This window comes from Arvicola amphibius, chromosome 4, assembly GCF_903992535.2.
Source record: "Arvicola amphibius chromosome 4, mArvAmp1.2, whole genome shotgun sequence".
NCBI lineage: Eukaryota > Metazoa > Chordata > Mammalia > Rodentia > Cricetidae > Arvicola > Arvicola amphibius.
In genome coordinates, this window is record NC_052050.1 from 44,906,333 (window position 1) to 44,919,264 (window position 12,932).

Below are 12,932 nucleotides of genomic sequence, written 5' to 3' on the forward strand. Positions count from 1 at the left end.
CAGCAGACTTGGTTGCAGCTCAGGAGTCATTTCTTCTCAGCATAGCAGCTGAAAGGGGGTCTGGAACATGAGGACCCCAACCTCAGTCTCCTTGTTTCCCCACAGGTCCAGGTCCTACTTTACTACCTGCAGCATCCCCCCATTTCCTTCGCAGAACTGAAGCGGAACACACTGTACTTCTCTACAGATGTGTAGCCTGAGGTGGGCAGCTGTGGGGGTGGCCAGAGCCAGCCCTCCAGCCAGGGCCCAACATAGACTTGAAAGACTGCAACAGAAACTCCCCAGCCTAGCACTCCAGAGTCCAAGGGAAGCCACCTTCCGAGAACTGGAACCTGTGCATCTTTTGTGCCACCTTGTACAAAGCCAGCTGACCAGCCCCCAGCCTCCTCACCACACCCCAGCTCCTACCCTCTGTACCTTTGCGTGTGTCTGATGCTCCGTGCTGTCCAAGATTGTTTTATGTATATTTGTGATGCAGAAAAGGTAGTGGCCAAGCTGGTGTGGGCACAGACAGCCTGCTTTGTTCTTTCATTTCTCCCAACACTTTCTTTCTGCCTGAGTCCAGTTTGGGAACTTTTATTTTGCACTGTGTAACTGCTGCCAGCTTCTCTCCTGGCCCTGCTCCCAGATTGCAGCCTCCCTGCAGTGTCTCTGCCCTCTCCATCTTCCCAGCCTGCTGCATGCATGTGCAGCATGGGGATTTGCTCCATCACTGCAAAGTTCTGCAGAGGCCCTGGGCAGTGGTGGCCTGTCTGATGTGCTGTGTGCCGCCCTTGGCCTCATTGCTCTCCACCTATGGAAGCATACCTGCTTTCTTTGCTGTCTGTGCAAATGTTCAACAAGGAGACAGACACACACTAATTCTCAGCACAGAGCTGGAGAGCTGATTTCTGGAATGTTCTATTTGAGAATTGCCCTTTCTGGGGTTTGTCTGTTCTATCTCCTGCCTACCATGAGGCATCTTCAACTGTTTCTTCGACTGCTGGATTTTCTGTTTCCTTTCCCCTGGTGTTGTTTTGAGTGTAATGACTCACACGTGTCCTGCTATCGAGAGAGGTCAGGAATGCACCTGAGGATGTGGTGGGCACCCAGGCCGTGAACCAAGACGGATGGAGCGGACAGCAGTGGCATAGTCAAGGGCAGCCAGTCTTCACGGTAAAAACCTGCAGAGGCTATCCTAGTGGATGGAGCATGACCTCCTGAAGGCAACATCTGTGGCTGAGTCAGGTGTCCAGATGAAAGCAGGCTTTGTCCTGGAACCTGGAACCTCATATACCTCGTGGTACTTTTGCCTTAGATTTTACACCCTCAACAGCCAAGCACTGCCACGGGGCAGCCACCTTGTCATGTGTGCTCCAGAGCCTAGGAATAGAAGGCACAACCCAGCTGGAACAGCCCTGCCCTGGCACTGGCCCAGCCTCTAAATAAAACCCTGCGGGTAATCCCAAGTATTCTAGAAGTTGGGGGGCAGGCTGCCTCCCTTGTGTGTTCTGCTGGGGCTCCAGAGCATGGGGTCATTCCCAGCTTGGCAACCTATTGCTTGGTACTAGAAAGAGACTTATTCCCAAAGCGCCATTACCAGTCTGTGGCAATTAGCAGGGAAAGGTGCTCCTTTAATAGGGGCTTGAGCTAGACGCAGCTTCCTGGACCTTCTGTGTGGCAGAGTTGATTCTTGGCCCTCAGGATTGGGGAGACCAGCTCTCATTGTGTGTGCTCAGGGCTAAGTCTAAAGATGGGTTTGCTGGCCCCCAAGCTGTTGTTTACTAGGTGAAAGGCAGGGCTTTCAGGTCTTGTTCATACCTGTTGCCTTTGACAGAACGGTACAGTTTGTGCATACAGGAGAAAGGAATGCCAACTTCCCAACTGCCTATTAGCAGTTTAACGAGGAGCCTTGCTGTCTCAACAGGTGAAAGAGAATGCCTCTGAGTGTAGAGGTCACATCATCTAGCCACGGTCTTGGCACTCAGGTGCTGGTATGTGGCATTCTTGCTTCCAAAGAATTGACAGTAACAAATTATCAAAGCCCATCAAAACAGTGCCTCCTGTCTCTTTGAAACAAGGAATGTTGGCTTCTGGGCATTAGCTACTGCAGCCCCCAGGTTGCTTAGGCAATATAACAGCAGGAAGGCTGGAGGAGGAGCTGCGAATTATTAAAGGTTGCTATTATTTATAAATTCCACCCCAAGTGGGGCAAGACAGGTGCCAGACCTGAACTGAGGTGCACCAAGGAACTATCTGGTGTTTCTTCTGAGACGGGGGCCATGCAGCCCCATCACTACCAGCAGGGCACCAGGAGACAGGGTCCAGGAATCCCAGGCATGCCTGTACTTGCTTGGGCAGTGAATGAGGGCTGCCAGTTTTTGCTGATAAGGTAGGATGGGACCCCTAATAAGTTGGTATGGATATATTTTTTTTGTCTGTTCCGTTTAAACTTAATGTAGATTATTATAAATTGATGTAAACCATGTGAGAGGGAAATGTTAATAAAAAAAATAACTGCAAAGCCCCAACATTTGCACAAAACTCAGCCCTGTGGTGTGGATGTTTGTGTTCTTAGTAGTCTAGGGAAGATCACCAATCTAAATATTTAAACCCTTCCAGCTGCACCCACATGCTTCCAGGAACCTGTTTATCTGTCTATCCTTGAACCTCTGACTTTTGGGGTTTGTGGCAGTTGTAGGGAAAGCCTCTTCTCGCTCTCTACACATTGCCAAGTCCTTGCTGCTGTAGTTCCCTTCGTGGGATACTCACTATGGACCTGGTCATCAGTGTGCCTGGGAAAAATGGCAGAGGTGGCCCACTGGCTTCCCACTAACTTAACTGTATTTTTCCTCAAAATTGGCATGTTATGGCAGCCTTTGGTTGAATTTGCTTGTCAGGGACCTGCATCCCCCACCAAGAGCCCACTCTCTCCTTCAGGAGAGCCAGTAGGGCTTGTGTGGGACTTCCACCAGCCGAAGCCATTGGACACTGTTTATTTTGGAGATGAGGAACAGATGTGTCTGCAAATTGCTGTTTAGTTTATGAGCTCATACTGACCCCCACCCCCCAGCCATCTAAAACAGGAAGCTATTCATCTCCCCTTGATTGAATAGTCCACGTGGACAAGGCCTGGCTTGTTCAGCTGATGTCTACTGACAGCCCTGAGGCTCCTCTTTGCCAAGACAGTTGTGATGGCAACATTTCTTGTACTGAGGCTCATGTGGAAGACCAGCTGGTCAAAGACTCAGGTACCTGAACACTTTGACAGGTGCCAGCTAGAAACCATCTTTGCTTCAAGGTGTTCCTAGATGAAGAATTTATGAACGGTGTAGGAAACACTCCTGTGCTTCAGCCTGTCTCAGTGATGAAGCCTCATGCTTATGAAAACAAGGCAGGCATCATACAGAATTCACTGGGGGCTATAGGTGGGGAGAGAGTCACCAATAGAGTACTCGCCTAGCATGTTTGAGGCCTTGGGTTAAAATTTTTCGTTTTTTGAGTGAGACAGTAGCTCTGGCTGTCCTGGAATTCTCTCTGTAGACCCAGGCTGGCCTCAAAAATCAAGGAGATTTTCGCCAGCCTGTCTCCCAAGTACTGGGATTAAAGGCGTGCACTACCCAAGCCTTGGGTTTTTTCCTCAGCAGAGGAGGAATGAAAAGGATGCAGCAGAGAAGAACATGAGCCCTGTGCACTAGCTCACACCCATTCCAAGGGAATAGCATAAAGGCAATGCTCTGGATTTGATGCCATCACTCACTGGTACACACTCAAATGACTAATGGTGAAGTGGACTCTGAATTCTGCTTAAGGGTGCGTAGAGATGAGGACGCAAGCAAAGAAAACGTGGAAGGGTTCTTAGTATACAGCAGGGAAAAGATTGATTGCTGGCTGAAGGCAGTCATTACAGGTCTTTCCTGAGCCTCATACACAGCTGACCGGAGGGCGGGACTGAGTCCATTAATTCCGTCCTCAACGCACACAACTACAGTAACATAGTCTATTGGCACAGAACAAGGGCGGTGTGCGCAGGCCTTCAACATTTGACTTGGGCCGGTAGTTACTGAATGACTGAGCTGGCAGGATAACCACAGCAAACACGCATCTTTAACCTGGGCTGGGGTCTGAAGCCACTGGTTCAGCAAGCTGCATGCATGACCACCAGCCAGCCCAATGGGGTTCTCTACAGAGGCAGAAGAGTTACCAGCGTCTTGCAGTCACCTGAGAACATGGCTAGACTGCTCCTGGGGGAGAGGCCTAGCTGACAGAGTGGCTGGTGACAAGGGTGCAGTTTCCACAAGCCCTGTTTTCCAGTCTCCACATCTGTGGGAGATACGAAAGCTAAAAAAATAAACTCTTTGTAACAGTATATATGCTCTTTAAAAAAGAAAACAAAAGAAATGGGAATTTTGCCTACATGTATGAGCAGTGGTGCCTGGTGTCCTCAGAGGGCCTTGGACCCCTGGGATTAGAGTTACAGATTGTTGTGAGCCACAATGTGAACCAAACCTGGGACCTCTGGAAGAGCAGCTAGTGCTGTTAACCACTGAGCCACCTCTCCAGCCCACATATACTTAGTTTTAACAAGGACAGCAAAGACACTAACTGAAATGCTATACTTGCCTGGATGGTGTAAGTTTACTTTGCCCTGCCCTGGTACTCAAGACGAATGCTTACACAGTCTCAAGGAAGAAGAGCTTCCTAGCTATGGACAAACATACTGCCACCTCCCTGTTCACAACGAGCTGAGTGAGGTCAGGACTGAGCCTGGGTCGAACTCAATTCTTTTTTTTTAAATTAATTAATTAATTATACAATATTATACAATATTCTGTGTGTATGCTTGCAGACCAGAAGAGGGCACCAGACCTTTACAGATGGTTGTGAGCTACCATGTGGTTGCTGGGAATTGAACTCAGGACCTTTAGAAGAGCAGGCAATGCTCTTAACCTCTGAGCCATCTCTCCAGCTCCTCGAGCTCAATTCTTAACAGTCAACACGCTGCCTCCTGATCTTTTTACCGTCTGCGCTGAAAACCCGGTTGGAGTTCACAGGTAGAAAAGTACGGCTGCTCCAGTGGCTGCAAGCAGAGGACAGTGAGGTGGTTCTCACACCACCAACAGTAGAGGAAACAACTGGCTTTGCCCCTGAAGCAATGCCAAGCATGTAGAAACTGCTCCAAAGAAGAGCCCTGAAGGTGGCTGGCATCCTCCTTCCTTTCAGGCTATTTCTTTCACCGTAGGTAGTAATCAATTGCAGCAGAGAAAGCAGCAAAACCTCCGCAACCTATGGCCCCGGCCTTCACACCAGCTGCAAAGCAAACACGAGCAGTGTTACCATAGTAACAGGTGCTATACTGGATTCCCAAAAATTTTGCACCACAAATGCAAAGAAACCAATTTAAACATGTTCAATCATTCAAACTCAGTGTCTCGTTAAGATTTCAATGAAGGGCTGGAGAGATGGCTCAGAGGTTAAGAGCATTGCCTGCTCTTCCAAAGGTCCTGAGTTCAATTCCCAGCAACCACATGGTGGCTCACAACCATCTGTAATGGGGTCTGCTGCCCTCTTCTGGCCTGCAGGCATACACACAGAATATTGTATACATAATAAATAAATATTTAAAAAAAAAAGACTTCAATGAAGCAGCATATTCCATCCAAATCACTGTGCTTCATTTAACCATACATTTGCTTAGTTCTCATTCCAAACAACTACTGTTTCCAGTTGTATAGAACTAGCCCCTCACAGTCAAGAAAACTGGTTGACGGAAGTGGCCCTTGGAATTAAATGAAAGCATAGGCCTTATACCCTGATCTGTTTATGGGATAAATTTGTGGGAAGGTGATCAAAGCAATCCTGGGGAGCTGAGCTCCCAGCCCTGAAAAGGCTATACTATAGGAAGACCAAAAGCTGCTCTGCCAACCAAGCATGGCTGTGAGGAGTCAGTGCAGCTCTACTGACAGCACATCACTGGCTCTCCGAGGATACGAGGCTTCTGCTTCAGGTAAGTCAAACTGAGTAATGGAGAGCGGCCCAACAATACGTGTGGCTTCTAGGAAAAGTTCAAGTCCTTGAGGACAATACTCCACGCTGGAACAGGGAGGAAGTCAGGGCTGGCTTCTTTACAGCTGATAGTCTAACATTCGAGGATGGCTGCACTTAGCTTTCCTCTGTCGTTCCCTCTGCCCTTTGTATTTTAAATTTCTGTGTGAGTGTGTGAATGCCATGTGTACATGGGTGCCTGAGGAGGCCAGAAGAGGATGTCAGATCCTCTGAAGCCACAGTTGCAGATAGCTGTAAGGGTTGAGGAACTGAACTCTGTAAGAATAGTACATGCTCTTAACCACTGAGACGAGCCACTTATTCAACTAGCGCCCCCACCTTGGTCTTTTGAGACAAGGTCTCTTGACTCCTCCTGAGTGATGGGCTTATATGCATGTATCAACATGCCCAGTGTGTACTTAGATTCCAATCAGCAGGAATCTAAGAGTCCCCAACTGCAGAAAGACACAGCTGTTAAAATTCATATACAAAATTAACACTGACCATGGAGCTGGGGCTGTAGCTCAATACTAGAATTTATGCTTAGTGTTTACAAGGACCTGGGGGTTCCCAGGACTATAAAACAAGCAAAACCCTGACAACGGTATTCAATTAAAAAAAAAATGTTCAGACACTTGAAATGTCAGGAAATGAATTCTCAGCACAGCCTGCAGGTGTGGGCAAATGGAGTGCTCGGGGCTGAGTGACTTAGCTAGGCTTCTGCACCATCCTGCATGCCAACATACTACCCACCACGAGAACATCATCATCTCACACACTCAGCATGGAAGATCTAGCTCTGGTTAATCATGGGTAATTTTCCCATGCTTTTGAGAACAGCAGGGGACACTTTCAGTCATCCCATCCTAAAAAGCTATAAGCATCTGGCCACAATGCACATGATCCCATTCCACACACCAGCAAAGATTTATCTGGGGGCTGGAGAGATGCTCAGCAGTTAAAAGAGCATTTGTTCCTCCTGTAGAGGACCCAGGTCTAGTTCCCACCAGCCACATGCAGTTCCAGCCCAGGGAACCTGATGCCTTCTTCTGGCACCAGGCACACATGTGGTACACAGACATATTCATGCAGGCAAAACACCCATACACATAAAAATAAATAGATTCTAAAAAGGAAGAATTGATCTGGTCCAAAATCTCTGGAGTGCCAAGGATTAGACAGCCTAATGTAGATGGATATACATTAAAGTTCCTAGAACCAAGTCAACATGGAAGCAGCCAGGATTTATTTGTCAGAGGGAAGAATATCAAGCATCCTTAGAACACTCAAGCTGAGAAATGTCAACATCAGCACGTTGTCCTGGACCACAAAAGAAAACCACTCGAGAGCTGTTTACTAACCTCTGAAACCAATGGCTCCGCCGGTGATGCAGCCGCTGATGACACTGTTCTTCCAGTCTGACTTTCCCCGGTACTGTGGGTGGAGAGATGCTGTTTAGAGCCAGGGAAACAAGCCAGACCAGACGGCTGAGGAAGGGCTTCCTGCTGCCTAGTTTACTCCTACCCAAAGGAAACCCTTAGTTTTCAAAAGGGCAGATCCTAAGAGTTACATGTGCTTCCTGCAGGTGGCACCAGAGGGTTGACGTCAAGTCTAACATTTGGGAATAATTGAAACTTATGTTCTTCAGTATAATTTTTAAAATCTTACTTCTTTATTTACTTTTTGTGTGTGTAAGCACGTGTGAAGGTCAGAGACCTCCTTCCACAATGTGGATACCAGGGATTGAGCTCAAGAGAATCAGGTTTGGTGGCAAGTGCTTTAATCCTTTGAGCCATCTCACTGGCCCTCTCCAGTATAACATTAACTACATTTATCTACATTAAAAACATTAACTACAGTTATCTGGGTGGAGATGTGGCTCAGTGGTAGAGCACTTGCCTATTATGCATAAAACCCCAAGTTCAATCCCCAGCACCAAATAAATAGGGAAAAAAGATCACTTTTTGCCTATAGAAGATTAAAAAAAAAGAAGCAAACCCCATATTATAAATATGTAAAAAGTTCAATTAAAGACTAATCTAGACCAAACTTTGACATTTTAAAATGCTTGTTTTGAGGCAAAGTCTTCCTATGTAGCCCAGGCTGGCCCAGATCTCATGCTCCTATGCTTCAGCTCCTTTGTGAAGCGACACACAGCACATCTAACTAAGGCTTGAGATTTCTAATCTGCAGTCCAGGAAGAACACTAGGAACACTGCTCCGGTGTGATGGGCTGCAAATGGTGGCGCACACCTTTAATCCCAGCACCAGGGAAGCAGAGTCAGGCGGCTCTCTGTGAGTCTGAGGCAGCCTGGTCTATGGAGCCATTCCAGGACAGCCACTGCTACAGAAAGACTGTAACTTGAAGACAGAGAAAGTGTGCGAGGCAGCAGAGGGATTTCTTAGGAAGGAAGAGCACTTACAGATTCTACCAGACACTCAGTACACGAGAACATGGCGCCCACGATGGCAAAATTTTTGGCGTACGACATTCCTCTTTGTCCCATGTCTTTCAGAACTTCTTTTGCGGTTGGTGTCCGGTAAGGGTCCTTAGGGTCAAAGCCTACATTAGTATCAATGCCGGCTGTAAAGACCCCAAATGCACCTCCCAAGACAAATCCTAGGAACAAGCAGAGATAAGAGTTCTGCACACTCCGGACTACCATTTTGGGATACTTGAAAACGGCCTTTTTAGTCTCTTACTACTCAGCCTCAGCCCTGCTTCCTCCACAGTCACACTTGGAGCCCCCCCCCCCCCCAACTCTTCTAGGTTTTCTTCTTCATTTTCCAGTCTTTCAGTTTTAACCCTGTTTGTAGAGCAGCCACCCTCAAGCTCAGCTACCGACTTTGCATATCATTCCCTTAACCATGCCAACATTCGTAACCGTCACTTATAGGCATCCCCACACACTCTGGAATACTCCTTTTCACAGTAAGTTGGGAAGTAGGTGTTATTGTTCTATTTTTTTTCTACCTTTTTTGTTTGTTTGAGATAGGGTCACACTATGTAGTCCTGACTGACCTGGAACTCTGTAGAACAGGCTAGCTCAAACTTAAGAGATCCACCTGCCTGTCTCCCAGGTGGTTGGATTAAAAGTGTGTGTCACTACCACCCGGCTGTCCTCTCTAAACAAGTTCAGAGAAGTAACTGTCTCCAACGCTGCATGACTATCATCTATCTATCTATTAATTTGAGACATAGTCTATATAGTCTATATAGCTGTCCTGAAGCTTGCTATGTAGACCAGGCTGACCTCAAACTCATCTCATGCTGGGATTAGAGGCCTGAGCCACCTCCCCCGCCATACCTGGTTTTTACAAGGAGGCTGGGTATTGAACTGAGATCTTCATGCATGCATGGCAAGCCCTTTACCATCTGCACTTTCTGCCTAGCCATTTCTGCATGGATGTCTTACAAGATCAATATAAGTTCAGTGAAATTAGACACTACCCCCCCTCCCAAAATGTCTTGCTTTCCAATCCCTCCAGCTCCAAACCTCTCTCTTCTGTTTACTACACTTAAGATTTGCTTTTTGTTTGTTTGGTCGTTTTTTTGTTTTGTTTTTATTTTTGAGATAGTGTCTGCATCATGTAATCCTGTCCTGGAATTTGCTATATAGACTAGGTTGGCCTGGAACTCTGAGATCGGATTGCCTCTTTATCCTCACTTTCTAAGACTTGAACTCCTGCTATTCGGATTTTTTAAATCTTTTTCATTCCCAAGAAATGTAAACTCATTATAATTACAGTTAACCCTTTTTTTTTTTTTTTTGGTTTTTCGAGACAGGGTTTCTCTGTGGCTTTGGAGCCTGTCCTGGAACTAGCTTTTGTAGACCAGGCTGGTCTCGAACTCACAGAGATCCGCCTGCCTCTGCCTCCCGAGTGCTGGGATTAAAGGCGTGCGCCACCACCGCCCGACTTACAGTTAACCCTTTTACCTACACACTGGAAGAGTGCTTGCTGTACGTTCTCAAATCCTCAAGGTTAATTAGTGGCTTTTGGTTTGTTTTTCTAATGTCCCATTCCACCCCACGCCGACTGTGAAATTACACTGGCCTTTAGTTTTTTTTATTTGTTTTAGTTTTTGGTTTGGTTTGGATTTTGAGACAGGGTCTAATGTAGAACTGGCTTTCCTGGAACACTCTTTGTAGACCAGGCTAGCCTCGAACTCACAGAAATCCATTTCCCTCCGCCTCCCGAGTGCTAGGATTAACCTCAAACTTCTGGCTTGAGGACCTTTGCATTTGCAATGCCCTATGTGTCTGCAGCACTCTTCTGCCCGGGGTCCAGAAATTCTCTACCAGGGCTCCTGTCACCATCACCCATATTCCCACTGCCCAGCACATGACAGTTGCTTAAGTCACAACTGTTTGAATGGACAAATGAATGAACAAAAGCAAGTACTTAACAATCTGCAGGCCCTGGCTGTAGTTCTGATTCTCCGTTCCGATTCCCAAGAGTGAATGTTAACCCCAGAATCAAGAGAGGCATCTTCGGGTTCATTGAGGCAGTCGGGGGGTAATCAAAGTCGAAACCCACACGTCATTCGCCTCCCAGGCGCGGGGTCTTAGCAAAGAACCCCAAGGCCCTCCAAGTCCTCAGCCTCCCAAGGGTCCCACGAGCCTCGCCTCACCTCCCACGCAGGCTAGCACAGCCTTGAAGGCGCAACTTTCCATCGCCCTCTCGATCATCTTCTGCTCCTCGCTCTTGGAGGGACTCGGGATCCCGCCCAAGCTGCCAGGCTCCAGGAGCCGGGGCTGACGCTTGTCACCAACCAGGTACTGCAGAAGAAGGCTGTACTGCAGCGGAGCTTCGGCGGAACCCGCCGCTTCGGGAGCTGAAGCCCCAGCCTTGGGGACAGCCGCCGCCATGACGGTAGGGACTCTAGAACCTTTCGCGTCCTACTTCCACCAGCAGATTCCACACGCTTGCCTAGGTGTCCAGCCATCGTGAAGCAGCGGCAGATTCGCCACTTTGAGGAAGCTGCGGTAGCAAAAGTTGGCCTGTGCACCAGCGTCAAGGAAGTTACAATATTTCCCCAAAGCCTCTTGTAAATACTGACTCGAGTCTGTCAGGCATTGCTAAAAGACTGACAAGATTCAAGGTCTCCAGAACACCCCGTCAACTAGGTGACGCCAGTGCAGTGCGTGCCGGGATTTGTAGTTCTAACTTCAAACATCCAAATACATTTCCCAGAAAGCTGTGCGTGCGCTCGCCCGGCCATTTCCTCCAGAAGCTCTAATTGGTAGCTGGTAGCGGACGAAGAAAGGCCGGACTCCCGCTAGACTGCAGTTTGTTGAACATCCAGCAGGAGGCGTGCGTGCCCGCTTTGTTGCCATGTCAAGCTGCAGAGATCCTGCCACTTCAGTCAGGTAGAACTACAAGCTGGTTGGTATTCTGAGATCAAATAATGGTACGTGTTTTGCAAACAAATGTTGAACCATGGCATAAAGGTGTTTAATAGATATTTTATTATATAGTTAAATCTTTGTGGAGAAAGAAGGGACCAACAAATGAGCTGGGTGGTGGTGGCACATGTAATCCCAGCAGAGGCAGGTAGATCTCTGAGTTCGAGGCCAGCCTGGTCTGCAGAGCCAGTGCCACACAGAGAAACCCTGTTCTGAAAGAACTAACTAACTAAATAAACATTGGGGATTGTGGGGGGGGGGGGGGTAAGAAGGAGAGGAAGGAGAACATGAGGGAATGGGGGACTGTGGTAGCTGGGATTCTGATCCATGCGCAACAAAAGCTCTACCACCACACTACACCTTCAGTCTCAGGCTGACAATTTCTTTCTCTATCTTAGCTAAGACGAGCACTCATGAAAACAGAAATGATTACAAATGCTTGTTTGGTGTCTAAAAACCTCTGCGTTCTTGCTTCTGCCCCCACCAGGCCACCAAGCAAGCTAAGTCTGAAGTTTCCAGTGGTTTCTTAGCTGTCGAATTGTCCTAAACTTCACAGCTTTTTTTTGTTTTGTTTTGTTTTTCAAGACAGGGTTTCCCTGTAGTTTCTAGAGCCTGTCCTGGAACTAGCTCTTGTAGACCAGGCTGGCCTCGAACTCAGAGATCCGCCTGCCTCTGCCTCCCGAGTGCTGGGATTAAAGGCGTGTGCCACCACGGCCTGGCTAAACTTCACAGCTTTATGTGACATATCGGCCACTCTCTCCTTTGATGTTTTGTCAGGACTGTTTTCGAAAGATTACATTGTGTGTGTGTGTGTGTGTGTGTGTGTGTGTGTGTGTGTGTGTGTGTGTGGCGTGCACACATGTGTGAGTGTGTGCATGTGCCGGTGCCCACAAAGGCCAGAAAAGAGTATGAGATCTCCTGGAGCTGGAATTCATGTGGTTATGAGCCACAGATTCATCCTGGGGACTAAATTTGGTGGAAGAACAAGTCTTCTTAGTTGCTGCGTCATCTCTCCAGCCTGATTTCCTCAATTCTGATTGAGTTTTCGCTCCTACTTTTGCGGCAGCCTCTCCAGTTGTTCTTAGACTTCTTCGTGCACGACTCTGACACTTTGCTATTCTTCCTGGCTCATCCTCTGTGGATTAGTGCTTAGTCACTTCTAAACAAGTATGAGCCAGGACTCCAGTTCATGCTAAGATTTTAAGAATCAAAGTTGGAGCTGGGAAGTGGTGGTGCATGCCTTTAATCCCAGCACTCAGGAGGCAGAGACAGGTGGATCTCTGAGTCCAAAGCCAGCCTGGTATGTTGGGGAATATTGTTTTAAGATGCGTTACTTTTGTTTATGTTGTATTTGCTTAACTCTGTGAAGTGGTGTTACTGTGCCTGTCTAATATACCCAATGGTCTACTAAAGAGCTGAATGGCCAATAGCGAGGCAGGAGAGAGAAATGGGTAGGGCTGGCAGCCAGAGAGGATAAACGTGAGGAGAAATCTGAGAGAG

At 47.6% G+C, this 12,932-nt stretch overlaps 3 protein-coding genes across 4 annotated transcripts in view; 2 read left to right on the forward strand and 1 right to left on the reverse strand.

Moving 5' to 3' along the window:
• The window catches only part of Abr (ABR activator of RhoGEF and GTPase), a 196,302-nt gene extending 193,775 nt beyond the window's left edge, over positions 1-2,527 (forward strand). For both annotated transcript variants that reach the window (XM_038326514.1, XM_038326515.2), the window contains one exon: positions 106-2,527. In XM_038326514.1, coding sequence (XP_038182442.1) covers positions 106-195 — 90 coding nt within the window. In that variant the 3' untranslated portion in view covers positions 196-2,527. The remainder of the gene's footprint in view (positions 1-105) is intronic.
• Positions 2,528-2,959: 432 nt separating this feature from the next.
• Positions 2,960-10,944, reverse strand: Timm22 (translocase of inner mitochondrial membrane 22). Its single transcript, XM_038326516.1, has 4 exons — positions 10,658-10,944; positions 8,448-8,644; positions 7,386-7,458; positions 2,960-5,289 (listed from the first exon to the last, which is right to left on the reverse strand). Exons 1-4 carry the CDS (start codon positions 10,893-10,895, stop codon positions 5,213-5,215), a joined length of 585 nt encoding a protein of 194 aa, XP_038182444.1. The 5' UTR covers positions 10,896-10,944; the 3' UTR covers positions 2,960-5,212.
• A 414-nt stretch (positions 10,945-11,358) lies between these two features.
• The window catches only part of Nxn (nucleoredoxin), a 157,018-nt gene continuing 155,444 nt past the window's right edge, over positions 11,359-12,932 (forward strand). The window contains exon 1 of the mRNA XM_038326753.1: positions 11,359-11,437. Within this exon, the coding sequence (XP_038182681.1) occupies positions 11,435-11,437 (3 nt within the window). The 5' untranslated portion in view covers positions 11,359-11,434. The remainder of the gene's footprint in view (positions 11,438-12,932) is intronic.

What these genes read in the sequence shown, in the direction of transcription:
- Timm22 (XM_038326516.1), bottom strand. Translation starts at nt 10,895, where the DNA reads ATGGCGGCGGCTGTCCCCAAGGCTGGGGCTTCAGCTCCCGAAGCGGCG. An exon ending in TGTGCTAGCCTGCGTGGGAG is followed by an intron (nt 8,645 to 10,657) that starts GTGAGGCGAGGC and finishes GCTTGTTCCTAG; the next exon opens with GATTTGTCTTGGGAGGTGCA. An exon ending in CTGAGTGTCTGGTAGAATCT is followed by an intron (nt 7,459 to 8,447) that starts GTAAGTGCTCTT and finishes CTCCACCCACAG; the next exon opens with TACCGGGGAAAGTCAGACTG.